We start from the raw sequence: 26,382 nt of genomic DNA on the forward strand, positions 1-26,382 counted from the left end.
GTCTTGTCATAGATGAGGTCAGTTAAATGGCTTTAATAGTTCTCTTTTCACATGTCAATATGGAAGAAAATGAGTTAGTTTAACTGCTGAAGTTGGTCAGGAGGGCCTTAAACAAGCCTTAACACCTGTCTTACACAGGAAACTCTTCAAAAACAATGTAAAGGACACTAGCTGTTCTGTACTGATAGTCCATGCAGGTTTCTTTTAGTTTATGAGAGCGCCCTTTTTAGGTTCTACCTGAGTTGTTTCTGTAAGTGATAGTGTTTGTCTACAAATGAGTCTGTTAGGGCTTACAGGTCTAAGAAAACAGCCAGTTAATGGATTCCCTACCCATTTACAACTTCTACATGCTATAAGCTGGATTAATTCTAGGGCAGAGAGAACAAAACCTTTTCAGGTTAACAGGAAAGTTAATTTATGTAAAGAAAAGGAAGGATTGCAGGTGGAGACTTGCTACCTGAACAGTATGTCAAGCAGTGGAGAAGGCTGATAAGCTACAACAGCAGCTTCTGACAGTTTGCCCATGCAAGACTCTGGTTGTGATTCTTTTTTTCTTACCCCTCACCCCATTTGGAAACTTCGTAGTCACCTACTAGGAAAGGGGAAAAAAACTTGATGAAAATATTTAATAGGATGCAAAGGCCTGCCAAATGCTTGCTTCATCTTACTTGAGGGCTGGATTAATTTTGCTGCAGATGGACAGAAGCAGGAGTCCAGCTCCTGCCATACCCAGTAATCCAGACACTCTGGGGCGGTGTTATAAAGCAGAAATATCACGCAAGCCGTAAAAACGATACCTATATAAGCATTGGATTGTTTGCTGGTTTCAGCTTAGGGGTGGTTAAATGACAAGATTTCCAAAAGCAGTGGATGGTATAGTCTTCAATAACAACATGGCCTGGGACCCCTCTGACATCAAAATGCGATACTGTAAAGTTCTCGTTCTGCTGCAGTATTGTAATACTGCATCACACTTTGCTTCTTCTGAGGGCTTAGTTAGGATAATTCTTCTGAAGAGAAACAAATTTCTTTAGATTTGCCATACTTCTCATTTAAATTCTCGTGAAATTCAAGTTTGTTTTCAAGCTCTTCGAAACTTAGATACAAAGGTTATAAAATTGAGAGAAGTGCTCTGTTCACTGGATGCTCTTTGTAGTTGTGTTACTAGGACCATCATCATGAAAATACATACTGCTATGCAAACTAAAATTCTGCTGTATTTTTTTATCATTTTGATCACTGAAGTATAAGATACACCAAAAAAAGGACTCAAGTACTTTGTTACATTTCCTTAAATATTGACTCAGTTAAATAATGTAAATCTTTCAGAGAATTATTAAAATTCAAATATTTACATTTAATGGCTGGAGAGTCATCTTGGGCTGACAGTGCATATGTTTATCATCTTCAGTGTTTAATTGAAGCACCGATATGAATCAATAGGGCAATGTACGGTTGTAAATCTGGAGCTGAAGGTTCAGTTGTGAACAAATTGCAGTGCTGTCTTTGAAGATGTTCACAGGAATCATAATTCTTATCCTTTCTCTTGGAACGAGTTAAGGCCCTTATGTCTAACACTTGATATTTATCCCTGTGGCTCCCCTGTTCCTTCTCTGAATTAAAATTTTCTCCTATTTGCGTTCTTCTATTTCTTGCAGAGGCAGGAGTCCTAGGGGGAAGCGGATACTGTTATTTATTGTGCAAAGGCAGCAGTAGTATGATCCAAGAGCGCTGGCTCTTCACCTTGGCTTTGCAGTCGTAGCGCCCTTTCAATGCTATATGCTATGCAATTTACTAACCTTTCCAACCTCTATTTTAAAGATCTCCTCAAGAATACATTTTCAGTGTAAGGAATCACAGTGACCTGTTACCACATGCGCTTTCCTTGCCACCCAAGCACCTGGGGGGAAGAATACTAGAATGCTGCAGTTTTCTGTATGGACCTGCTACCAAAACGTGATAGGAGACGTTTTGCATTGGTTTTCATGTCTTCCTACTCAGAAAACCTGGAAACCCTGCTCAAATCCAGGCGTTCCTGTTCACGTCCTCCCCAGCCGTGCTGCATTGCCTCTGCACCGCTGCCACCTGGTGGGAGACAAAAGGGAGAACGGAGAGGAAAAAATGAGAGACTTGCTTTGTTTCAAAGGCAACTTCTGGTGATACCATAGTCTGCAACAACCAAAGCACTTGGTTGCCTGTTGGAAATAGTATATGGCCGTCTAGTTGGGTGTGACAGGAAAGAGCAAGTCTGATACAGACAACATTTGAGATAAATTGATGAATTATATCGAGCACCTGTAAGGGCTTGTTTACAGAAGCATGTAACTTAGCTCATTTAGGCAGTATTTTACGATCAGGGTAGTGCAGCAATGGTTAATATTCGTATGTTGCTCCTGATGGTGAAAAAATCTTAATAGAAGTAGTTTCAAAAGAGTCGGTCACAATGCCATGTGCAGATTTTCACCTTCAAAAAACTAGTTGCCAAATACAAGTTCTCTAGTGGAACTGAGCAATGGAATGCTTGTAGTAGGTATTTTTTTGCTCTTGTGTAGTTTATTTTACTGTCATGTTACTACTGTTTAATTTGCCTGTAATTAAATGATTCTTTAATTTGATATGATTAAAATTCTACGAGCGGCCCTAGCATATGTCCCATTATTACTACATACATCTGTAAAATAAAGAAAATACTTGATCCTTGATTGTATGATGGGTTTTTCTTAACTTGGATACCTGAACCCTTTCTCCCAATTATTTACAGAAGTACTCAAATTTTATAATATTTTTAAAAGAGATTTTGTAGTATTTAGTTTAATTGCATACTGCTCCAATGGACCTCAGTCCCTCAGTGCTTATCACAGCTTCCATCCTGGAAGCAAAACAAAATGTTTTGTTGAACAGAGGTTACTAAGGTGGTGCAAGGATAATGCTCTGAAACTGCAGAATGCCTTATCATTACTCACTATTGCTGGGCCCGTCCCTTATTAGCTGGGATCTGAGGGACTTTCCATCTCTTCCCTCCCTCATCCAGGAACAATGATCTTGCATTTTTCTATACAAACTCCACCTTTTTATGCTTTGTGTACATGCCAAAATCTGAGATGTACTATTCTGTATGTGATTTAAGTTCTCCATGTCTCCAGTAATTTACCCTCAGGGTAAATCAGTTTATCTCCGAAGACTAGGGAGTGTGTTTAAAATGCATCAATAGTCACATCTCCTCAGACCTGTAGACCGTGCGGCTTGGTACTGAGAATACTGGACATCGGGCAGATTTCTGTTGTGTTATTGGTGGCAACTGTTCTGTTTGACTTGGAGGGGACAGTGACTTACACCATAATAGCCAGAACGTGCTGCTGGGGTCATGTATAGTACATTATCAGAATATTGAGGGGTTTTTTTGGATAAGAACGCAGTTTAATAGAGTTTGTCTTCATATATACACAGTAAATGTCTTGGATCCTTTGCTTTGAATCTCATGCTCTTGTTAGACTCTACTATCCATAGGATTCTGATGTTTCAGAAATGCAGAACAGATTATTTTCATAATACTGTTAGTTGCATACTAGAAAACACAGAAAGTTTTATCATATTTTAAGACTTCAAAAATGTTTTGTTCAGGTTGGTGTGACTTCCACAAATGGAGACTTGAAAGGATTTATAGATCAGAACCAGAGTCCAACAAAAGGTAAGAGAATTCTATTTGTATACATAGAAGAGAAGCATACATTAAGACTTACTTCTCTCTTACGTTTACTAAATTAGATTACTGCTGATTTCTGTGCACGTGGTTCTTCAGTTTTGGGAGACTCAGAATTTAAATGTTCAAAATGTATTTCATACATCCACACTGGTAGATGTTTTATTACTGACATGCAAGTGTCAGTAACAAAGACTGGAAGATCGTCAGGTTTTCAGAGGGGAAAAGAGAGTGTAGTAAAAATAATTAGAGGATAAGATAAGCCTTTTTTTCTTTCCTTCATGGTGAATAATGTGCTGAGTTTCCTGATTTCCACCCCACCCTTAAATTTCCCAGACTGTTGTAATCCAAATGGGAGAGAAGGTTATGCATGACTTCATGGTCAGTGATATCTTGTGGTACTTTTATAAGCATTCTGGACAATTTACAATAGTAATTATATTTTATCCTATCCTGTTTCATCTTAGCATTTCTAGATTAATTGCTTTTGACTCTAAAACAGTGTGTTGGCAGTCAGAATAGCTATAGGATTCTGGGTAAAATAAAACTGCAACCCCTTACCAATATTAGAAAACTTGAGGATTTACAATTCAATAAACACTTTGATCAACGTTTCTAAGTAAATACTGTTTTACTGTTATCCACTGCAATAAACAAATGCATGTACTAGCTGGAAGAATGATTTTTCGCTCATCATGACAGTTTAGGTGCATCAAACTTCGGAGTCTGAAAAAATGAAAAATCTAAACAGAAAATGGCTAGAGCTACAGTATCTTCCTAATATTCTAAACTATGCAGAACATTACAGACTGGTTTTAGGCCTTTGAGAATTAATTTATTGCACACTGGTGAGACAGTTGCCCTTTGTGTTTCATTATTTTGTGATTATTGTGTCACGATACTAGGGAAGAAGACTAAAATAAGTGCAACACTTTCAAATAATTTCTGTGAGACGAGCAATTGATTTGTTCAGAGAGTAACTGAATTGAAGTATAGGACTTTATTAGATTTTGCTTCTGGGATGATGGATGTATTATTTACCTTCATTCTTCTATATTTTCTAAAAGTTATGCTCTAATGATTTTTTGGTTTTTTTAACCTTTAGGTATAATTAAAAATCACTGACATCTCTGTTGAGATACAACATCTTGTTCGCACTGGGTTATTCTTCTCGGAGAATCCAATATTCCATAAAAGCTGGAAAAACGTGCATGCCAGTATCTAAGCTGTCTCTTACTTTCAATCTGAAGTATCCTTTACTTACTTCTTCTGGCATGTCCACTGTTGAAATCTGGAAATTAAGGAGGGGGGGAAGAAACTCCAAACAGGCATTCAGATCCACTATCTCTTAACAGGGTTTTGTGAACTTCCTAATGAATACGGTTTTTATTGGTTTATCCATGATTTAAGTTAACTCATTTGCTATAGTAAAAATAAAGGCAATTTATTGCTACATATCTGGGCCTGTTCATAATGTGCCTTCACAGTGTTCTTAGACTGAAGCATGATGGATTTATGATATGTTCAAGAGCAAAAGAGAGAGGCCATTTGCTCAAATAAGGATGTTCTTGAAAGCATCAGATTTCAAGTGCTAGAAATTCTTTTAGAAAAGTTGCACTGAATTTTTTTTCTTTCCAAAAAGATAATTATTTGTTTTGTGTTTCTATTTGTTATTTGCCTCTAGCACAAACACACTAATTTAGTACCAATATTGCATTAAAGGAACACTTCAGATTCCAGTGCTGAGCCATAAGCACATAGAAAATTCCTTGCAAATTTTGTCTTTTGTTTTTTTTAAATGAACTCTGATCTTTTATTATACTGTGAAATCTATTGTGTAATCCTGGTTTTACTGGGTTTAATTTTGAAAAATGCTGGACTGTTCTAGGTAAACCCACTGCTCTGCCACTTTGCATGGTAACAGTAGACTACAGCCTGGATCTTTGAGCATGCTGTTTCAAACTGCAGGAGAATGTCTTGAAACACCAGATCAGCTGTTGCTCTCTCTGTACTCGTATAGCTGTAGTCTCATTCTGTAGCATTAGCACCACTAGATACAGTTATGTAGGAGAAATTTTCTGGAAATGAGTCCTGTTGTCTGACTCCGTTCTTTCTGGGGTGCCATGTCACCATAAGACTTGCTTTTCAAGGCCCAGGATGGTGTTCCGAGCGGTGGCATGGGGCATAGGATATGTTTCCAGCCATCTGGTGGTTGCTTCCACCTTGGTGAGCACATAGTGCTTGCCTTGGCGGGTTTGTGGGAGTGTGATATAATCAATCTGCCAGGCCTCCCCATATTTATATTTCAGCCATCATCCTCCATACCACAGAGCCTTTAACCGCTTGGCCTGCTTGATTGCAGCACATTTCACATTCGTGCATAACCTGTGCAATAGTGTCCATGGGCAAGTCCACCCCTTGATCACGAGCCCATCCATATGTTGCATCTCTTCCTTGATGGCCTGAGGTTGTCATGGGCCCACTGAGCTATAAATAATTCACCCCTATGTTGCCAGTCCAGATCCACCTGAGGCACATCAGTCTTAGCAGCCTGATCCACCCGCTGGTTGTTTTTATGTTCTTCAGCATCTATGTGAAGAACTTTTACAACCAGGTTCTCTACCTGGGCAGCAATATCTTGCCACAACACAGCAACCCAGACGGGTTTGCCTCTGTGCTGCCAGTTGCTCTGCTTCCATTGCTGCAACCACCCTCACAGGGCATTTGCCACCATCCATGAGTCAGTACAGAGATAAAGGACTGGCCACTTTCCCCGTTCAGCAATATCTAAAGCCAGCTGGATGGCTTTCACCTCTGCAAACTGACTCAACTCCCCTTCTCCTTCAGCAGTTTCTGCAACTTGTCATATAGGGACTCCATATAGCAGCCTTCCACCTCCAATGCTTTCCCGCAAGACGACAGGACCCATCAGTGAACAGGGCATGTTGCTTCTCATTTTCTGGCAGTTTATTATACAGCAGGGCTTCTGCAGCACATGTCACCCCCTCCTCTGGCGATACTCCAAAATCCTTGCCTTCTGGCCAGTCCATGATCACTTCCAAGATTCCTGGGCAACTGGGGTTTCCTGTTTGAGCCTGCTGTGTGATTAGTGCGACCCACTTATTCCACATATCATCCGTTGCGTGATGTGTACAGGGGACCCTCCCTTTGAACATCCAGCCCAGCACCAGCAGTCGGGGTGCCAGCAGGAGCTGTGCTTCAGTACCAACCACTTTTGAAGCAGCTCGAACCCCTTCATATGCTGCCAATGTCTCTTTCTCAGTTGGAGTATAGCGGGCTTTGGATCCTCTGCATCGCCGACTCCAAAACCATAGGGGTCAACCTCGAGTCTCCCCTGGTGCTTTCTGCCAGAGGCTCCAGGTAGGGCCGTTCTCCCCAGCTGTGGTATAGAGCACGCTTTTTACATCTTGTCTTGCCCCAACTGGCCCAAGGGCTGCTGCATGAACTTCCTGTTTAATTTGTTCAAAGGCTGTCATTGCTCAGGACCCCATTTGAAATCATTATTCTTCCTGGTCACTTGATAGGGAGGGCTTACAGTCAGACTGTAATTTAGAATACGCATTCTCCAAAAACCCACAACGCCTAAGAAAGCTTGTATTTCCTTTTTGCTAGTTGGTGGGGACATGGCTGTTATTTTGTTGATCACATCCATTGGGATCTGACAACGTCCATCTTGCCATTTTATTCCTAAAAATTGGAATAAAAATTGGACCTAAAAAGGTCCCTTGACCTTACTTTGTTTTATGGCAAAACTGGCCTTCAGAGGATTTGGACTATTTCCTTCCCTTTCACAAACATTTCTTCTGTGTTGCCCCACACAATGATGTCATCCATGTATTGCAGGTGTTCTGGAGCTTCACCCTGTTCCAGTGCCATCTGGATCAGTCCATGGCAAATGGTAGGGCTGTGCTTCCACCCCTGGGGCAGTCAGTTCCAGGTGTACTGGACGCCCCTCCAGGTGAAAGCAAACTGGGCCCTGCACTCTGCTGCTAAAGGGATTGAGAAAAACGCATTAGTGATATCAGTTGTAGCATACCACTTGGCTGCCTTTGACTCCAATTTGTATTGAAATTCTAGCATGTCTGGCACAGCAGCACTCAGCAGCAGCATGACTTCGTTCAGGCCATGATAGTCCACTGTTAGTCTCTGCTCTCCAGCAGACTTTCGCACCGGCCGTATGGGACTGTTAAAGGGTGAGTGAGTCTTGCTGATCACTCCTTTGCTCTCCAGTTGATGAATCAGCTTATGGATGGGAATCAGGTAGTCTCGGTTGGTGCAATATTGCCACTGGTGCGCTGTTGTGGTAGCAATCAGCACCTGTTGTTCTTCGACCCGCAGCAAACCCACAATACAAGGGTCCTCTGAGAGACCGGGCAAGGTGGACAGCTGTTTAATTTCTGTCTCCAAGGCAGCTACACCAAAAGCCCACCAGTACCCTTTTGGGTCCTTGAAATACCCTCTCCTGAGGTAGTCTATGCCAAGGATGCAGGGAGCCTCTGGGCCAGTCACAGTGGGGTGCTTCTGCCACTCATTCCTGGTTAGGCTCATTTCAGCCTCCAATACAGTGAGCTGTTGGCATCTCCCTGTCACTCCAGAAATACAGATGGGTTCTGCCCCTGTACAGCTGATGGCGTCAGGGTACACTGTGCACCGGTGTCCACTAGAGCCTTATACTCCTGTGGGTCTGATGTGCCAGGCCATTGAATCCACACAGTCCAGTAAACCTGGTTGTCCCTTTCCTCCACCTGGCTGGAGGCAGGGCCCCTCTAGTCCTGGTCATAGTATTCATTACTCACTTGTGAATATGAAACAGAAGTCTGTTTGTTAAGACTGGAAGTCAAATCAACCCTTCTGCTCTGTCTGGGGAACTGCTCACTGGAAACTGGAGCAGCAGTGTTCCTGGAAGAACCCCCTTTTGTGACTGTTTTTCCTTGCAACTCAGGTACCCGTGCCTCTAGGGTCGAGGTAATATTCCATTGTGCTTCCTCGTGTCCTCTCTGTGGTCACGCAGGTAAAACCACAGGGTCCCCCGTGGTGTGTATCCACTATGTGCTGTCTCTTGAGCAGAGGGATACTTACCCCTAATGGCTGAGATACTGGTCTGTACAGGTGGGGAGTACGACATAGCCTCTTTGAGTCGCTGGAACTCCTGGGACAGTTTTTCCAGAGCCGAGATGCAGACCCATAGGGAGGAAGAGAGACTTTCTTCATATTGCTGGAGTTGACCAGCCAATTCATCCACCGTTAGTTCCTCTCCGTCTTTCCGGGTCATTACTGCCAATGAGTTTGCATGTGACAGTGGTGCACTCCGTACAAACTTCTGCCACGTGGGTTGCGTGCACCTGACTTCATCTGGATCTTTGGGTAACCGCTCATTGTTCAGGTCCCTATAAATCACCTCCAGCAGGGCTAATTCCCTCAGGTACTGGATACCTCTCTCCATGGCGGTTCACTTGCCAGGATGACGTGTAATATCTTCTTGAAGGGATGCCTTTCCTTCACGTCTGACAGGAGTCACCTCCAGAGGCTGAGGGCTTGTGCCCCTTTTCCAATGGTTTTGTCAATGCTCCCTTCCCTAGAAAGGAATCCCAGCTGCTTGGCTTCCGTACCTTCTAATTCCAGGCTGCTGGCCCCGTTATCCCAGCATTGGAGGAGCCAGGTGACGATGTGCTCACCTGGACGATGACTGAATTCTTTTTGCATACCTCACAGCTCACTCAGGATAGAGATCGGGTGGTTACCAGCTCACTTATAGGTTCTGCCTCTTCCTGTTCTCCTGATGGTCCTGGTTCATCTTCACCCCTCACTGAACAAGCTGATTTTCTTGTGTATTTCTTCTTGTGTCTAGGGGTGACTGATACCAGCACGGGTTGGTTCCCTGGTTCAGCTGCAGCGCCTGTCGCCGGGGTTGGAGTAGATACGCAGAGAACTCCACATATGAAAGCAAGTGCAGATTTTAAAGATTTCTGCTTGACCTGTGCAGCCCTGCAGAACACGCTGGGGTGCGCTGGGCTGGGGCGGAGGAGCCGTTGCTGCCAGCCGCTCCGGCTCCTGCTCTGGCCAAGCACGCTGGCCTTGGCACAAAGCGGCGCTGGCTGCCGTGGGGTTTTGCTGCTTTGCTCACACGAGGTGCTGACGTTTGTTGAGACGCCGCAGCCTGAGCAAAACCTTTTTCAGCTCCTGCAGTTTCCAGGGGCCGTGCCCTTGGCCGCGCCGCAGCGCGGGACTGGCCGAATTGAAGCTGGCTCTTCAAATGCAGGAACGTGAGCGCGAATGGCGGTACCTCAGCTGCACGCCTGGGAACGGAGAGGCCGGCTGGAGGCGGGCTCCGCTGCCGGACGCGGCTGCCGCACGCGCTCCCGGGGCTGCCCCGGGACCGGCCGCCCCGCGGCGCCCGCCACGTGCTCCGCCTGGGCTCGCTCGGCGCGCGATTGCTCCCGCCTGGCGGCGCCGCCGCCGCACGGTGCCCGCGGGTAACAAAGGCGCGCGCGGGCGGGGCCGGCAGCCCGGCACTGCCCCGGCCCCGCCTGCCCCCCTTGGACCGTGCCGCGGGGCGGGCGGCGGGGCGGGAAGCGCGGAAGCTGGGCTCCAGCCGGGAGCGGGAGTTGTGGCGGCATTGCGGGAAACGTGCGCTTGAGACGCCCAGGCCGCGTGGGGCGCGGCGGAGCGGGGTGCGGCCATGCAGGGGCGCCCCGGCAGGCTGGAGGAGCTCATGGCGGGGGGAACGGCCCCTGCACCAGTGCGGGCTGCGGCCGACCGACGGGACGGCAGCTCCGCGGAGAGGGGGCTGGGGGTGCCGGTGGCGAGCAAGTTGCCCGTGAGCCAGCCACGGGCCCTTGCCACGAGGAAGGCTGGGGAATCTGGGCTGCGCGGGGAGGAGCGCTGGGAGCGGGTCGGGGAGGTGACCCCTCCGCTCCGCTCCGCTCCGCTCCGCTCAGCCCCGGTGAGGCCGCTCCGGGAGGACGGGGCCCGGCTGTGGGGCTCCCCACTGCGAGGGAGGCACAGGCACTGCAGAGAGTCCAGCCGAGGGCCCTTCGGATCGTGGAGGGACCGGGACATCTCTCATACGAGGAAAGGCTGAGTGTAGTCTGGAGAAGAGAAGGCTCGGGGGAACTTCCCAATGTATATAGACACCTGAAGGGAGGGTGCGTAGGGATGGAGCCAGGGTCTTTTCAGCGGTGCCCAGTGACAGGACCAGAGGCGCGGGCACAGACTGAAACAGGAGGTTCCCTCCGAACAGCAGGAAACACTTTTTTTTACTGTGAGGGTGATACAATTTTTTTCATAAACTTGAGAAGTTGGGAGTTGATCAGAATTGTTACAGTTACAACAAAACCAGCAGCAAAATCAGTAGAAATGATCGGGAAGGCTTGGTTTGGGGGAAAAAAATTCTCAGCAGACCTTGAGCTGGAAAACTCCCAATGAGAATTTGTCTCCAAAAAAACCAAGATGTCTCCTGTAACAAGGTTGTTTCATTCAAAACTCGTAGCTCTTGGCAGGAATTAAGAGGTGATACCTCTGATATAAATGGAAAAAAGTCTAGTAAGATTAACTTGTATTTGATAGATTGCATTTTTAATTATACCATTTCCAAGGTCTTAGTTTGGCATGCTTTTAGCTTATTTTAAAAGTACTTGACATACATGACCTGCAAGTAAGGGATATTCTCAAAAGTAAATCAGATCAATTAAATGCACAGAGAAGTCACTTGGAGCACAAGCTTAATTTTCAATAGATAACGACCTAAAAGTTTAAAGAACTCTAAATTTGTAGGTACCTGTGAACAAAAGCTACTGAAACCAAAAGTTTTGAAACCAAAGTACTGAGAACAAAAAGTTTTGTTGTCTTTCATGGAGAATACTCTTGCATGTAAAAACTGAGTTTATTTCACAGGTTAACAGTTCTGTTTGCCTCTTAAACAAAATCTGTTGGCTGACCCAGTGTGTCTGTATCCGACTGGGGACACTGGGTAGTGCCCCACTGCTGTCTGTGAGCTGAGCTGGCAGTTATTAGTTAATAAGGTGTGGAAGAAAGAAGCAGCAGTTTTTGACTGGTTGACTATGAGTGGCATATTTCATTCTCATCTTGAAATATATAATATAGATCGTACTGTCCTTATTTAGTACTTTTTTTACTATATTCTTAAATTCTGTGAATTTACATGGTATTCTCTGTTTCTTGCTGCGGAGGGAACAGGGAGTCCAGCTCTAGAGCACCAGTCTTGCAACAGGCTCCATGAGGGAGGATCCCTTAATCAGATCAAATTGCAGTCCACATTGCTTTGAGTGGGAATCTTAACTTTTAACAGAGCTTCACAATGAAGTTTGTTTCAATGTATCTTTTTTTTTTTTTTTTTTTTCTTTTCTTTCAGTACCTAATTTTTACTAAGTCCTGATAGGGCTGACATTTTAGAAACCTCTCAAGGCACAGGACTGCGATATGCCTATGCTGCTGTAATGGAAGCAGTAAGGCAGGTGTCTCTCCTTTTTTCCTTTCTTTGTTTTAATTAACATATTTAACATTCGCTGTCTTTCCTTGTGTTGTAATCTTTTGCTTGCTTTGATAGACATCTTCTCTGGCAACAGTGCCAGTTAAGTGAGCTCTGGTCACCTCACAGCTGCTATTAAACATTTTCCTTTGCTTAGTGCCAGCATAGCTATGTAGGTGGCTGAGCAGTTCACTGGACCTGGGAACAGATTCAGCCAAAAAATACCCATTGTTCCCCCTTGCCAAAGGAAAAGAAGGCAAGTTCACTGCATAGCCATAGCTGTGGCTGTGCTGGCTGGCTCGCAGGCAGGAATGAGCATTGTTGATGAGCTCTGCATGAACGAATTTTAGTGGCAGTGTGCTGAATATCTTGACCAGGGCCTTAGGGGGTTCCAGCTCGAGGCCTGAAGAGTGCTGGGAGTTCATTGTGTGCTTGAAGTGATCTGCTAAAATGACCAAGACAACAGAATCAGTTAACAATAGGCCTACACTTGGTACTTTGAGATTCATACAGCTGTTAACTCCTATAAATTTGTCTCAAATTGAACAGCAAAAGACTGAAAACGTACTGGTCAGTGTAAGCCTGAAGTACACTGAACTATTGTCTGCCCCATTTTGTTTTTTCTTTTCTACAGATCTCTTTGATTTCATATATTTTTATATATGTATGTACTTCTACATACTATGGAATTTCTAAAGTTACGTTTGTAGCCTAGTAAGTTTGTGCAATAAACACATGAAAAAATGCACCGAGAAAATACATGCATACTAATAGTATGTTAATAATTTAGTTTTTCTATATGCTTTTATAATACTGTATCCTGATCTTAGAGATCAATTTATGTTTTAGTCTAATAGAGGAGCCTGAGGGCACATCACATATGTTACTGCAAAATATCCTAATGGACTCCTGATATTTCATAACTCTGAATTGAGTTTTTTTGCCATTACCATCAAGCCATAGGCTGTATTATTTAAAATGGTTGTTCACTGATACACTTTTAAAAATGAGGACATTTGTTTCAGAGCTCTGAATATGAAATCCAAATTACCAACACTTTCCTGGTGTTTTGTCTAAAAATTCAAAGACTTTTTTTGTTGATGTACGTATTGTGTGTGACCCCAGCTGGTTGGTCTGTGCTTCCCATCAGCTATGGTTTCCTTCAAACTGGCTGTGACAGATTCTATAGATTCTCTGGTTGACATTGTTTCTGATTATCTTTGCAACTAAGCTGCAGACCTAACAGATTTAGTTATACAGCAAAAAATCACTAAACCCTCTTTAGTTTCATATTTGTATAGGAGTCCATGTTGTTTGTATGAAGTTAAGCTATTTAGGATGCCACATAACGATTGTCTTGTGGGATGGTTAGTTAGCGGGTGCATGTGAGCATACATATACATAAACATGAATAACTTTGTTCTGTGACTGCCTGAAGCTGAAGATCATTTAAATTGAATTTTTCTTTGTGCACGCAAGTAAAAATATTTTGCAAATGCCAAGAAAAATAATAGTTATATAGTGATCATGTATTTCTAAATATGAAAGAGTAGCAACACTGGTGGTTTTTCTTTGTGAGAAACAACAATAGTGGTGGCTGAGGGATGGAAAAATAATTTATGTAGAAGCAAAGTGCTTTTGTTCTAAGAGAAACATACATATGTCCACTGACAGATTTTTATTTTGAATTTGCAGCAGTGATGAGCATGCTCAGTTTGTGGTGGTTTTATATATATTGCACTTAAAACCTGTCTGTGAGAGTTTTAAGTGGGTTTCTTTCCCATGTGCTTGGTTTTCCATAGGTAAAATGGAATAATGACACTGACCTCCTTTGTGCTTTGAAAGTACTGCTGAGAAACATTATATAAGAATTGAGTATTATTATACAAATCATTCTAGTTTGATCCATCTCTGCTGACCTTTTTCATCGATGCAGTAAGATTACCGTGACTAGGAGGCTGATGGGTCTCATTGTGTTCAGCTTATCACTGTACGCGCTGCTGTTTTTCAGTGGAACATAAATCAGTGTATCTTTTTTGTCCCCAGATGATGGACGTTATTAAGACATGGCATTTATTTGGAATTGGATCATGTTTAAAGTCTTTACAATTGCTATGTGATAAAGTATATACAGTTAGTTTGGTGGTACTTCTGCTCTAAGTTGAGTACAGAAATCTGTTGAATATTTTTTAGATGATCTACAAACAGCGTGACATCTACTTCCTACTACTACTCTTTCTGTGCTGTTTTATAAATAGCACTTGAAGAGATTATTTCTGTTTTGTAATACTACCTTGCCTTCAAAACTTTAGAAATTACCAGCTTTTCAGCAAACAGGTGCACTAACCTCGAACATGCACGTAGTCATCTTAGCAAGTAAGTGCCTGCTCTCTGAGCTGGTTGTACTTGTGTTGGCAGTTTCCAGTTTGTGGTGATATTTTTATTGTGCTGGGACCGGTCCTGGCCAGCTCCAGTGGCAGGTGTGCCCCACAGACCTGGGCTGCCGCTGTGCAAGGGCTGCAGGCAGGACAGGATGCTCTTAGAAGTTGGATTTCTCTTTCTTTAGAGAAGCGTAGTGATGCTGGCAATATTGACTGCAAAATACGTCTCTTCAGGTTGGGGTGCTGATGTGACCTATTTGGAAATGCATTAACTTTTTGCAGCAACTAACTGAACCAATTATCATGTTTGCTGTGAAGAGAGATGGGAATGTGGCGTTCCCACCATTAAATATTTGACGCAGTTGAGGTCACATGAATATCTGGACTATGATGCTATTCAACTGCTGACAAACACACGGAATGACCTCTTATTGTGAAAAATTTGGTTGCTCTTTCCTTCTCTCCATGGTGGGTGCAAGAGACCTCACCCATAAAAAGAAACTGGTCCCTTTCCATCCTATCTGTGTTTAAAAGTCTACACAGTCACACTTATATTTACCCATAAAGAAATTTAAAAGGAAGGACAAGGGGAGGGAAAACTTTCTTTGAAAACTCAATCAACTCTTAAGATCATTTTGATGCTGCTGCTGCCAAATGGGGGATTTATGTAGGGATTAGAAGATGAAGATCTTTCTTACTGACAGTAACTCTAGCCAAAAAGACTTTTAAACATGTCATACGTAAGGGACTGCCTCTTTAAAATAAAGATCGAGTAATTTGAACAACCCTTGTATTTACTAAAGTTGCAACCCTATACATTTATCTCGGTAGCCTTGTGAAGGAAGGCACGGTGCAGCAGTAGCTCTTAATTAGTGTTTTTTCCAGGCCGCTGCAGTAAATCTGGTGGTTATGTGTGGTTCTGGCCATGGGTATTGTATTTTTAAGCTACAGTTTTCAACGAGTCTGCAGGTGTGTGTGAGGGGAGGTACATACAGACCTATGTTAAAAATTATTGCCAGTGCAAATAGGTTACAATCTACATGCCACGTGTTGAGAAAGAAACGAACGGGGTGAACAGCGATTGATGTGGGACGGTAGGTAGGCGCGTACATTTCACTGTACACCAGCAGCGCTAATTGTACGGTACAGTAAGTCTGACAGGTCTCAATCTTACATTGTGAAACGTGACATTACAGGGCCTCTTGCAGGCCAGGAAGGTGTCGCTGGAGAGGACTCTGTGATGTAGCCCTGTGGTGAGAGAACTGTAAGCCAAATGCTGACATTTCAGAATTTTACTGTACTTTGCCATATGACCTTCTGTTGTTGGCACCAGAGAATGTAATTTATTTCTTTTCCCTGGTTAAGAAAAGGGACAAGGAGAAATAGCATGAGAGCTGATCTTGGAGGAAAGGGGGTCAAAAGCTCCAGCTGCAGCAGAAAAGAGGAAAATTTCTACAGCAGTACTGGGAAGTGACAGGCACGTCACTGATGACAGCAGGCTGCAACGAGAGGGGAGACTAGGTTTTGATGAAAATATGCTAGCACAGCTTAGCAAATCCTGGGCAAAATCCTGTAGCGAAAGTAAAACTGACAAGTAACTGGCCAGTTTAGAGAACTATTTTGAGCTCAGAATGGGAACACAGTGTATGTAAATCATGAATTACTGTTGTCTTGTGCACTCCAGTACTACCTCACACAAGGTGTTACATAATAGAGCAAGGATTTACTGTGGGGGTGGGTTTGCGAGTGTCGGGGTTTTACAAGGCTTTTTTTTCTAGGTGAGTTAGATGACTGAATATCATTCAATTTATTGAATAGAGAAGCAGCAAGCTGCTTCTGAAGATGTTCTCAGATACAGATCTGCCTTTCAGAAAAACAATATTAAGTAATAGTGTTACTCCAGATGCCAAAGGAATTTACACAGAACATGAGAACATCCTTGTCTCGAATTGTAAATATTTCTCATACCTCTGTTCAGTTTTTATAAAGGTGAGACTGTGTATTTCTACATTTTTTCTACTTCTGTGCTGTAGCTACAGAAGATCCTTTTTTAAGTATTCTTTTTCTCTCAATTGTGTTGCTTCTGCTTCATATTACAGAGAAGTTACACCATTGAATTTATGATTTTCCAGTTACCTCATGGCAGAACATAGGTGTACTAAAACAAAAAAAGACCATGGTTCAGGACCAAGTGAGAAGCGAAAAGCAGGCAGTGGAGAACAGGTTATATGAGAAAAGACCAGGGACCAGAGATGTCAAACACCACTGAGTCAGCTTGGGGCCATGTGGGCTAAGCTGAAAGTTGGCCAGCTCCTGTGGGAGGAGGGCAGGGCAGGGCAGTGGTGAGGGCTGGTGTCTGCTCTGTTCTGAGGGAACCTGTCACCTCAGGTGCCTTCAGTTTCTGTCTGCTAGTGCCAGAGAGCGTAAGTAGCTCTTCAGGAGCCAATGCTTGTCCTTATGGCTCCTGACTCCAGCTAGACCCAAGGTGACCCTGTGGATTACGAGGAGGTGGCAGCTCTTCCTTACATTTGATTCTGCCTCCAGACCCACCACTGTAATTCCCCATTTTGAATAAGGCTGTCCATAAGAGTGGGCAGAGGTATTTGATTGATTGATTGATTCCCAGCTCTCTTGCTTTGAAACTGTCAGAGACAGGGGCTGCTGCTGCCACAATGTCCGTAGATAAATAAGTGTTCACTGCTTTGAGTGGCTTGTGTACAACTGTTTGAACACTCGGGCTAACGGTAGGGCCGCATGGCAGTTTGGATTAAAACATTAAGCGTGAATTAATCAAGATTACAAGACACAATTTGGAATAGAGGAGGAGCAGCAGTATTTGTGAGGCTGTCAGCGTAGAGCTGTGTTTCTATGTGTGAAGGCAGGATGAGTTAGATCTGTAAGCAGTCCGGGATCACAAAGATGATAAACATCTTGGGATGAGAACATACTGGGTTAGAGGTGGCACGGTTGGCTTTATCTTGACATCCAGCTGCCTGCTCTGTTACTTTAGGTAAGTTGCAAAGGTGTCATTTACTCCATCTGTACAGTGGTAGGCTGTGATAGGCTTACTTCGCTGTAGAATTGCAGAATACTTCAGTATAGTCAATGAGGAGTGGTTAAGGCTATAAAGATATATGGATATGTACTTTGTACGCGTGCTTATGGTTATAAATAGGATTTGTATGCTGACTTCTTTCTAGAAGTATACTCATTAATTTTAACTTTTAATGCTGAGGTATGGCAGGCTGTGTGCTCTTTGTCTTAGGCAAGAAGAAATTGTTTCTGGAAATAAAATACTAACATGTAATTTTAAAGGTAAAATGGCGAAGGTGTAGTTTTGTGAGGTGTCCTTGTGACATCTGCTAAAAGGTCTGGAGGCTGTTATGTGAGGGTGTGTTCGCAGTGTACGAGATGAAAAAGCGTAACCTGATGCCAAAACTTAAATAAATGATGTGAGAATTTGCTGAAGTGTTATTCATAGGTTACTAAGGAAGTAATTTAAAACTCTCTTTTTACTGCTCTTTTTAGGTAATATTTCGATAATCACATTACCAGTTTCCAGCACCAACTCCCCAACTAAGATTTTGCCAAAAACCTTAGGACCAATCAATGTGAATGTTGGACCCCAAATGGTAAGTTTTGCAACTCCAGTAATGCTAACTTGTGTAACTAGCTGCGTGACTTCCTGTTGATGTAATATGGAAACATGAAAAACAAAGATGTGAACAGTGCTAGGAACTTGCCGCTTCCTGCCCCAGCTGCAGAGGCTGCTGAAGTCCCCACCTGGATGGGAAGGTGATGACGGGTGGGTACAGCAATCTTGGCATGCCAGAATTGCCACTCCCACGGCCAATCTTGTGTGACCTTAAGGGATACCTGTCTTCCTGACTTTGAATGAAAAATGAAACAGCTTTACCAGTTGACATTTTAACTATTACTCAAAAGTGTATTAAGAAAAAAAAAATCTCATTAAGAATGTTATTGATAGTCTTTGAATATTTTGAGTCCTGTTCTCACCAGTAAATCTCCAGCATTGCCAAAGACTAAATGTCTCAGATGTGTCGCTAGAGATTTAACTTGAAACTACTCTTCTTAAAACTCTCTTTTCCCGTCAATGACAACTGTATATGAGAGTATATTGGTGGTTTAGGGATATTGGATCTGGTTTTGAGAAAAATTTTTGGTTTTCTGGTGGCCAGAGAACTAAATAGGCAATACAGTGATCTCTTCCTAGTAACCTGATGCCTACTTGCCAAGCACTTAGCCTAAGCGCAAGAACCATTTAATGTGTTTTATAAATAATTGTGGTGGGTCTTTTTCACATCAGAAGTTATTACTGTTCTTCAATGGCTTTTATCCCAGTTGGACAGAGGGGCACACACGTTACAGCCAGGCCCCCCAAAGCTGCATCCTCCCCTGTGTAGAGCTCTCCATCTGAAGTACTAGCCATGGGCTGTCTACCACAGAGTAGTGTTCCTTAGTGCATCGGTACTGAGGCAAGTATTGCTAGAGCATGTGCCCTACAGCGTTTCCCTGGAATAGTTCTACTACAAAAGATTGATTTTGTGAGTGCAAGAAATAATAGCCAAGAACAGCGGAGAGCAGTCAGTTAATGCAGTGCCTACTCTTACAAGTGACTTCTCAAGGCCCTGCTCTTGGTTGAAATGAACCCCAGTTAACAGTTTAGGTTCTGCAGCAGGTAGAAGTTGCAAAAGTACTGCATGGTGTGAGACAAGTTTTGGGTTTTTTTGCTTTGTTGGGTTTTTTAATTCTTATTTTTAAATTATTTTATTCTGCTGCTTTGCAAGGATGGATCTTTAATAGCCGTTAACACAGGTCTCCTACGACATGCAGCATACGGCTGTGTTGTGTCCCAGACCGTTTCAAGGAGAACGTTCACAAGTTCTTAATAGTGGGAATGTTAACACTCCTTTAGCATCTCATCTGTGTTAGCAACATCCTGCTGCCATGAGGGGTTTTTGGCTTTTTTTCACCACTGTAGGTTGCAGCCCTCGCGGCTGCTCCAGGTCCTTCACGCAAGCACGCAGCCCCCAGGATCAGCGGAGAGGGCTGTTGGCTGGACAGTGACCACTGCTCTGAATCCCTTACGTATGTACATACATACGTATGTATGTACGGCTGTGCAGACGGTGAAATCGGCACAATTTGCAGGCTGTATTCTTGTGTATGCGTGTTTGTAACAGTTTCTTTAGGTTCAGTCTGTAGGTGTAAATTTAACAGCACAAGTATTATTGATAAAATGTTAGTGCTTAATTACAGGGATTTAACACATCCTGCACATGCTCTATTTGCTAAATTAGGGTGAGGTTTTCTTTTTCTTTTTTATGCTATGCAGTGAATTTATGTGATTTCTTCAGGCACACTGGAAAAATGTTTGCTGTTAAGATGGAATTAGTCCTCTGAGAATACGCAGTGTAGCATTTTTTGTGCAAGCAAACATTCATTACTAAGTTTAAGAGTGACACTGAAGTAACACTGATTCGTATACCTGTGACATCTGTGTCCCTGCATCCAAGAACTTGCAGCTGTAACAATAAGCTGTAACGAGATGGATTTTTGTGCTGGCGCAACTACCGCCCATCAAGCGGGTGCTGCCCGAGGGGTGGCTGCCGTGGGGCAGGGGCTCCCTGGGCCGCGCCGCCGGTGTCCGGTTCCACTAGATGGCACCAAGGGATGGAAGGACGGGGGACGCGTCGCTCTCGGAAACGCCCCGACACGATTTTGCCACCTCAGTTTGTTGTAGTGGTCGTCACAAGAAAATTATGAGGAGACTGGACGTAACGTACTCTTTGATGACACATTTGATCTGTGATTTACAAGACATCAGTAGAGCAACGTGAAACTTCAGAGAGGGTGGAATGTGGTGAAATGCATTTCAGTATGCAAAATATTTAAACTCTTTTCTCCCTGGCATGCGTCTGCCATATGCTGGCAGAACCATATGCTTACTGCAAATAAACATTATTTATAGCGTTGCAAGAAACTGATATAAAAAGTTACTGGATTGGATTGATGTTTAATTTAAATACTGCATTACTGATTCTCACTTACATACTGGTGTTACACCAATGCTGAACTTAAGCAAGCTTTGAAAAATTAATCATTCTATCACAAAATGTTTCTGACCTTAAGCCAATGTAGCAGTGAGTTGATAAAAATTGACACCTTTCCTGTGCCTGCATGCAGTGTGTAAAGTAGCCAGCCAGGGATCTTTTGCTCTCCAGTATCAACCAGTAAATACCTAACTTGTACCTGTGTTTTGGTTTTCCTAAATTTCTGTTTTCACTTGTTTCTGTCAAGCTATCCGCTTGCAAAAATAAATAAGATAAATTTATGTCTTTAAGATAAAAAATACATACATGTAATCATGGTGTGGTGTCAGGAGGGATGTGAAGTAATGCTCAGTGAGCTAAGGAAATGGGAAGGTCTTCAGATAGCGTGTTTTGTACTTGTTTAAACAATATTGATGGATACCAAATGAAGTATCTGTTGTATACTTAGCATAGGTGTTGGGTAAGTTAAGTAGTAAAGGAAACTACAAAGTTTAATACAGTAGATACTCAAAATGTCACTAACAAATGGAGTAAAGTAAAATAAAGTTTAAAAAAGCAAAATAAGGTATATGAGTAAAAAGCATTGTCCAAGAAGCTTTGGTGTGAATCTTACCGTACTGGAATCAAAATAATTTAACATGTGTTTTATTTTAAAGATTAACTAATTAATACTGTTTCATTTTTAAATACTATCTAAATTCTTCCGGTAACCTACTTTAAAGAATGAACTTAGATGTGATTTAAAAGTTGAGACCAGGTGTCTTAGTGTTAACAACCATTGTACATGCAATTTCACCAAATTTTAATAAATGTAAATTCTGTCTCCATTGCACAGACTTTACATGTAATTCCATAGGTACAATGTTGTATTATTAGCTTGCCGGAATGCCTTGAGATCTTGTGAGTGCTAGAAACTGCACAGAATACTTTGCCTGCAGCTCAGATCGTCTTTGGTACCACAGACAGACAATTGCAAGAGACAAAACCATTGGAAAGGAGGCTTTATTGATTCCAATGATCAAGAAATTGCCTAGACATACTCTCAGAGAAACAATTAGATGTATATAGGTACAGATCCTATCTGCCATACCTAGTAATTATTTCTATTTGTCTAGATCTTATCCATATGAATAATACAGTCATATGCACAATTAGTAGAAAACTTAACGGCATTGTAATTAGTTTCATGTGTGAAGATCTTCTGATGACATCTCTTCTGTATATTTTGACTGCAGCTTGCATCTGGTACAGAATTATTTTTTTTCTTAGTACCATGCTTAGTATGAATTTTGGGCTGTGGTAACCTCTGTTTCCTTAAGAGAGCTGTGATTTTTATTTCTAAATTTCATAGATCATAAGCACATCACAAAGACTGACCAATTCAGGGAGTGTTCTGATTGGGAGTCCATATAACCCAGCTCCAACAATGGTCACACAGACACACATAACGGAAGCTTCGGGCTGGGTCCCAGGGTAAGATTTTTGGTTTATTTAAAGATGTTTAAGGATCTGTTCTGATTTTTTTCCTTTATTTATACTGTTGTATCTGTATGTTGGCTTACGGCTTCCAGTTCTCGCACAACTAAAAGGAGTATGTTCTTTAGCCTGTCATGCACTTTTGATGTCTGGAGCATGTGAACACAGATACAAGCACCAGTCACTTCACTGTCTGTTTTAGTTTTGGTTTATGGCAGTGTCTGTTTCTTTGTGAAAATGGAGAGTCACAAATTCATGAGTCCTGTTAAAAGAAGCCTTTATTTTTTTCATAAGTTCATGGTATATCTAAGTAGCTTTGCTGTTGAGCGTATCAGCAGGTGCCAACAGGGGGACACACTGTCAGAAACACTTCAAGAGGCATTTAAGAATAAAGCTCTAATGGAAAATTTTGAATGTAATCAATGTTGTATTTTTATTACTATTTTACAGTAGCAGCAAGTTTTCATGGGGTTCTGAGGTACTCCAGAGTAACATGACTGTCTCTTCTAAGGAAATCTGGTCTTTACAGTATTTCATTATTTTTTTTTTTTTTAGTACCAGTACAGCTGAGCTTATCTGTCTCAAGACAGGTGTAGTGCTTTGCCTCTGAAAATTAAGAAGTAATTTATTTCCGTATCTGGGTTAATTTTTCTAAACAGGTGATGAATGTCAGTAATACCGTTCCAGCTTTAGAGGTGGGAAAATGGAGCATCTAGGACATGGCAGAAATGAGAGTATAATGTTTGTACCTTGACTTTCTTCATTCTGTGCTGTAAGCAAGGACTGTCATAGGCTTGTACTTCCCAGTTGCCGTATTCCCACTATAGCGTCAATAAACTGCATGCCTGGCTGAGCAGTTTTTAAGCTTGATTTTTTTGCTGAGTACATGTTTATCTCCTCAAATACCTTTTGAATCTACTTAGTTTTGATTTGATTTGAAAAAAGAGTTGTCAAAGATTACTTTGTTTCTGCAAATTTTGTGAAATGTGGAGGCCAGGCAGAAGTTCTTTCAGTACCCAGAGGAGGGAAAAGCTATAGTGTCTGTTCACGGCTTGCTAAACCAGTGAATCAATGCCCATTAGCTTTCTTAAGCTTCATCCAAACCCAGGTGATGGAGGTTCCCTGAGAGAAGCCTAGTTGCAGCGCATCAACCACCACCACCGAGAAGCACCATCCTTCTGTTTGTATACTGTCAAAATCTAGACACGGTATTTCCAATGAGCCTAACTATTGTTTCGCCGATAAAAAGGAGCGAGGTGTTCTCCAGACTGGCCGATCAATATTGATCCCTGCAGAAGTCCATACGATAGGTCATAGTTTAATCTGAAGAACAGAGGTGAGGAAGGGTCTGTGGTATTGCCAAACCGAAGCGGTGAGCCCTTGCTGAAGACAGTTCCTGAGGACTGCAAGTCCAGACTCCTTGCTTTACCCGTTGTTTACTCCTCTTCACAGATTCCAAATTGTTTCCAAAATCAAATGAGACAAGAGCATATTCATTCTCAGAGCTCCATACAACCTCCGTCAGCTCTCCATTCGCTGCCGCTCCAGCCCCTCGCCCCAGCTCCGCTGCATTCAGACCCCCCGTTGCGCAGCGTGAGCGGTTAAGCACCATGGACAGGGATTGCCAAAGAGAAAAGTCCGACTGTTGCTGGCGGGGAAGACGTCTGCTGATGGGTTCTGGATCGCACAAGCAAATACATGCAGGCTTTCATGGCACAGATCTTCAAATCCATCATTTTTGTTCAGCTCCCTTCATAACACTGTCAGGTTTTTAGCTGCGTAAGTATCTGCCGTGAGCCCTGGTTTTGAAACTGCAGGGTAACAACGTGAAGTGATTTACCAATAGTTCTCAAGCAATGTGCATTGTATCAGCTGCAAGAATAAAAGACAAGTTTGGAATACAACTTCTGAAGTCTGCTTGCTGTAGCTAATAAACAGAACAATAAGGAAACCGGCAATGATTGGTGACTGCTACTCCTGTGCAAAATTCATGTCAGCTACTTCTTCGGAGTATCTCTCTTCAGTTCTGTATGCATCAGCTCTAATATGAATGTATTTAGTGTTGTACCTTGTTTTTTGTTTAAAGATACTAAACATTCAACGTCCTGAAAATACAGGAGATATCTTAGGCACTATTTAAAGGCATTTTTCTTCCACCTGGAGGAATTTTAAATAGGAATTTTCAAGGGAGCCCAGCTTCTCCTTTTTGATGGGATTTGGTTATCTAGCTCACATCAGCACTTCTATAGTTCCAGATGAAGTGACTTCCCTAAAATAATACAGGCAAAGCCTGGTAAAATTTGGAATAGAACTTGTCTGGCAGTGAGCTCAGACAACCTCTAAAGTCCTAATCACCTTCTCTCAAATATTGTCAAGCCGTGTGTGTGCTATTTTCCTCTTTCAGTAAACATGTAACAGCAAACATTAATACCCAGCTAGGCCCCAAATACATTGATTTTGTTGGTCTAAATATATAATGTTATTTTCATCTAAGTTTGAATTGTCTTTTCTTAGGGACAGAAAGCGGACTCGAGAATTTATAGAATCAGATTTTTCAGAAAGGTGAGTATTATTGAACATATATATATATTTTATGTATACGATGATACCTGTTTTACTTCTTCAGATCAGCCTTTCAGAGAGATAGATGTCCAGTTACCACTTCCAGCAGTTTTCACTCCTCCTTGTAAAAGCTATGTTGTATGTTACTCCTTGTAGTTATAAGTCATTACTCTCTGCTTTATCACTTCCTGATAAATACATTTGCTGTTACAGATGATACTGAGAGTTGTGAAAAACAAACAAAGCACATCTTCAGAAACAGGATTATTCTAGTTTTCAATGTGACAAATACTTGTAAACAGATGTTCTTTTCCTTTCCTTCTGAAACTTCTCTGAAAGCATTCAAGGTCGTTTTATTTGTTTACCTATCCAGGGTTACTCAAATTGAATAACTGCGTAGGGATTAGGAGTGGGTTGTTTGGGGTTTTTTTTAATCTTCTGATGTTCCTTTCTACTCTTCCTTCTGTCCTTCTTTCCAGCATTCTGTTTTTTTAAATACATTCAAAATTTTGAAAACCATTCTTGTATTTTGATGTTTTCGTTAGCTTGTTACTGTTGACAGAACTAGGCCATTTTCTGTAGAATAATAGACCTCCCTGAAACATATTATCAAACCAACTTGTAAAACTGTAATTAAAAAAAAAAAAAACAACGCAGCTGAGCTTTTTAAAGGCTTCTGTTGAAATACACAGCCAAATCTAGCTTGTGTGATAAAACCAATTGCTCCTGTTTTTTCCATTACCATTATCTAAGCTCTTGCTTTTCTGGAGGAAGAAGGTGAACGGAAAATAACCCTGCCAGTTGCCAGTTATTAATTTGGCTCCGTAAAAACCAATGAATATGTACTTACTCTCCACAAAAGAGAGTCTTGTATCTCAGTCTTAACTACGATGGCACAGATATTAAACTCGGTTGTTAGGAGAATTAAGGTATCTTCTGCTGTAAACAGGGATGTCTGAGCCTTTCTATTTTAAGCACAAACATGAGCGTTCCCTGTAATTCTGGCTTCCAGGCACATAAACACCCTGTGGGGTTTTCCCCCCTTTTTTGGTTGCTCTTTTGTGAAACTACACGGAGACGAATTACAAATCCAGTTTTTCAAGCATCTGCCCAATAGAATGGGTTCAAATACTATCAATGTAGAAATAGACGAAAAAGGGGAAAGGACTCCAGTATATTTTTTTGCCAACTTGTAAGAAACAAGAAACTGATTCAAAAAAGCAGAACAGTTTTATTATTCATTTAGGTATTACATACTGTCATGAGTCCTGATTCCTGTTGCAAAAGGTAGAACTTTTGCTGTGTAACAAAGTAGCTTATTAACATCCAGTGTATTAAAATAATTACTTTTCTCCTTCCAGTAAGAGAAGCAAAAAAGGAGATAAAAATGGGAAGGGTCTGAGGCATTTTTCAATGAAAGTATGTGAAAAAGTTCAACGTAAAGGAACAACTTCATACAATGAAGTCGCTGATGAGTTGGTATCAGAATTCACAAATTCTAACAGCCACCTAGCTACAGATTCGGTAAGCAAATATGTGTTGAGATTTGTTATACCATTACAAAATTGTCTGGTTTATCATGGAATTCTGTCCCTTCTGTTTCTGCACTGTCCTGCCACACTCCATACTTCACTCACTTAACTATTTCCCAAATATGAAGACTTACCCTCTGAAATTTAA

General features: G+C 42.1%; 1 protein-coding gene across 4 annotated transcripts in view; it reads left to right on the forward strand.

The window, feature by feature from the left end:
- The window catches only part of TFDP2 (transcription factor Dp-2), a 47,186-nt gene that overhangs the window by 3,023 nt on the left and 17,781 nt on the right, over positions 1-26,382 (forward strand). For 2 of the 4 annotated variants that reach the window (XM_075716437.1, XM_075716435.1), the window contains exons 2-6: positions 3,622-3,688; positions 18,119-18,222; positions 22,016-22,137; positions 24,655-24,702; positions 26,064-26,226. In XM_075716437.1, the coding sequence (XP_075572552.1) occupies positions 3,622-3,688; positions 18,119-18,222; positions 22,016-22,137; positions 24,655-24,702; positions 26,064-26,226 (504 nt within the window). Of the gene's footprint in view, positions 1-3,621; positions 3,689-18,118; positions 18,223-22,015; positions 22,138-24,654; positions 24,703-26,063; positions 26,227-26,382 lie in introns of those variants that run through there. The other 2 variants (XM_009482797.2, XM_075716436.1) reach the window with 2 other exon arrangements.

The sequence above is a fragment of the Pelecanus crispus genome, chromosome 9 (genome assembly GCF_030463565.1).
Source record: "Pelecanus crispus isolate bPelCri1 chromosome 9, bPelCri1.pri, whole genome shotgun sequence".
NCBI classification, from domain to species: domain Eukaryota; kingdom Metazoa; phylum Chordata; class Aves; order Pelecaniformes; family Pelecanidae; genus Pelecanus; species Pelecanus crispus.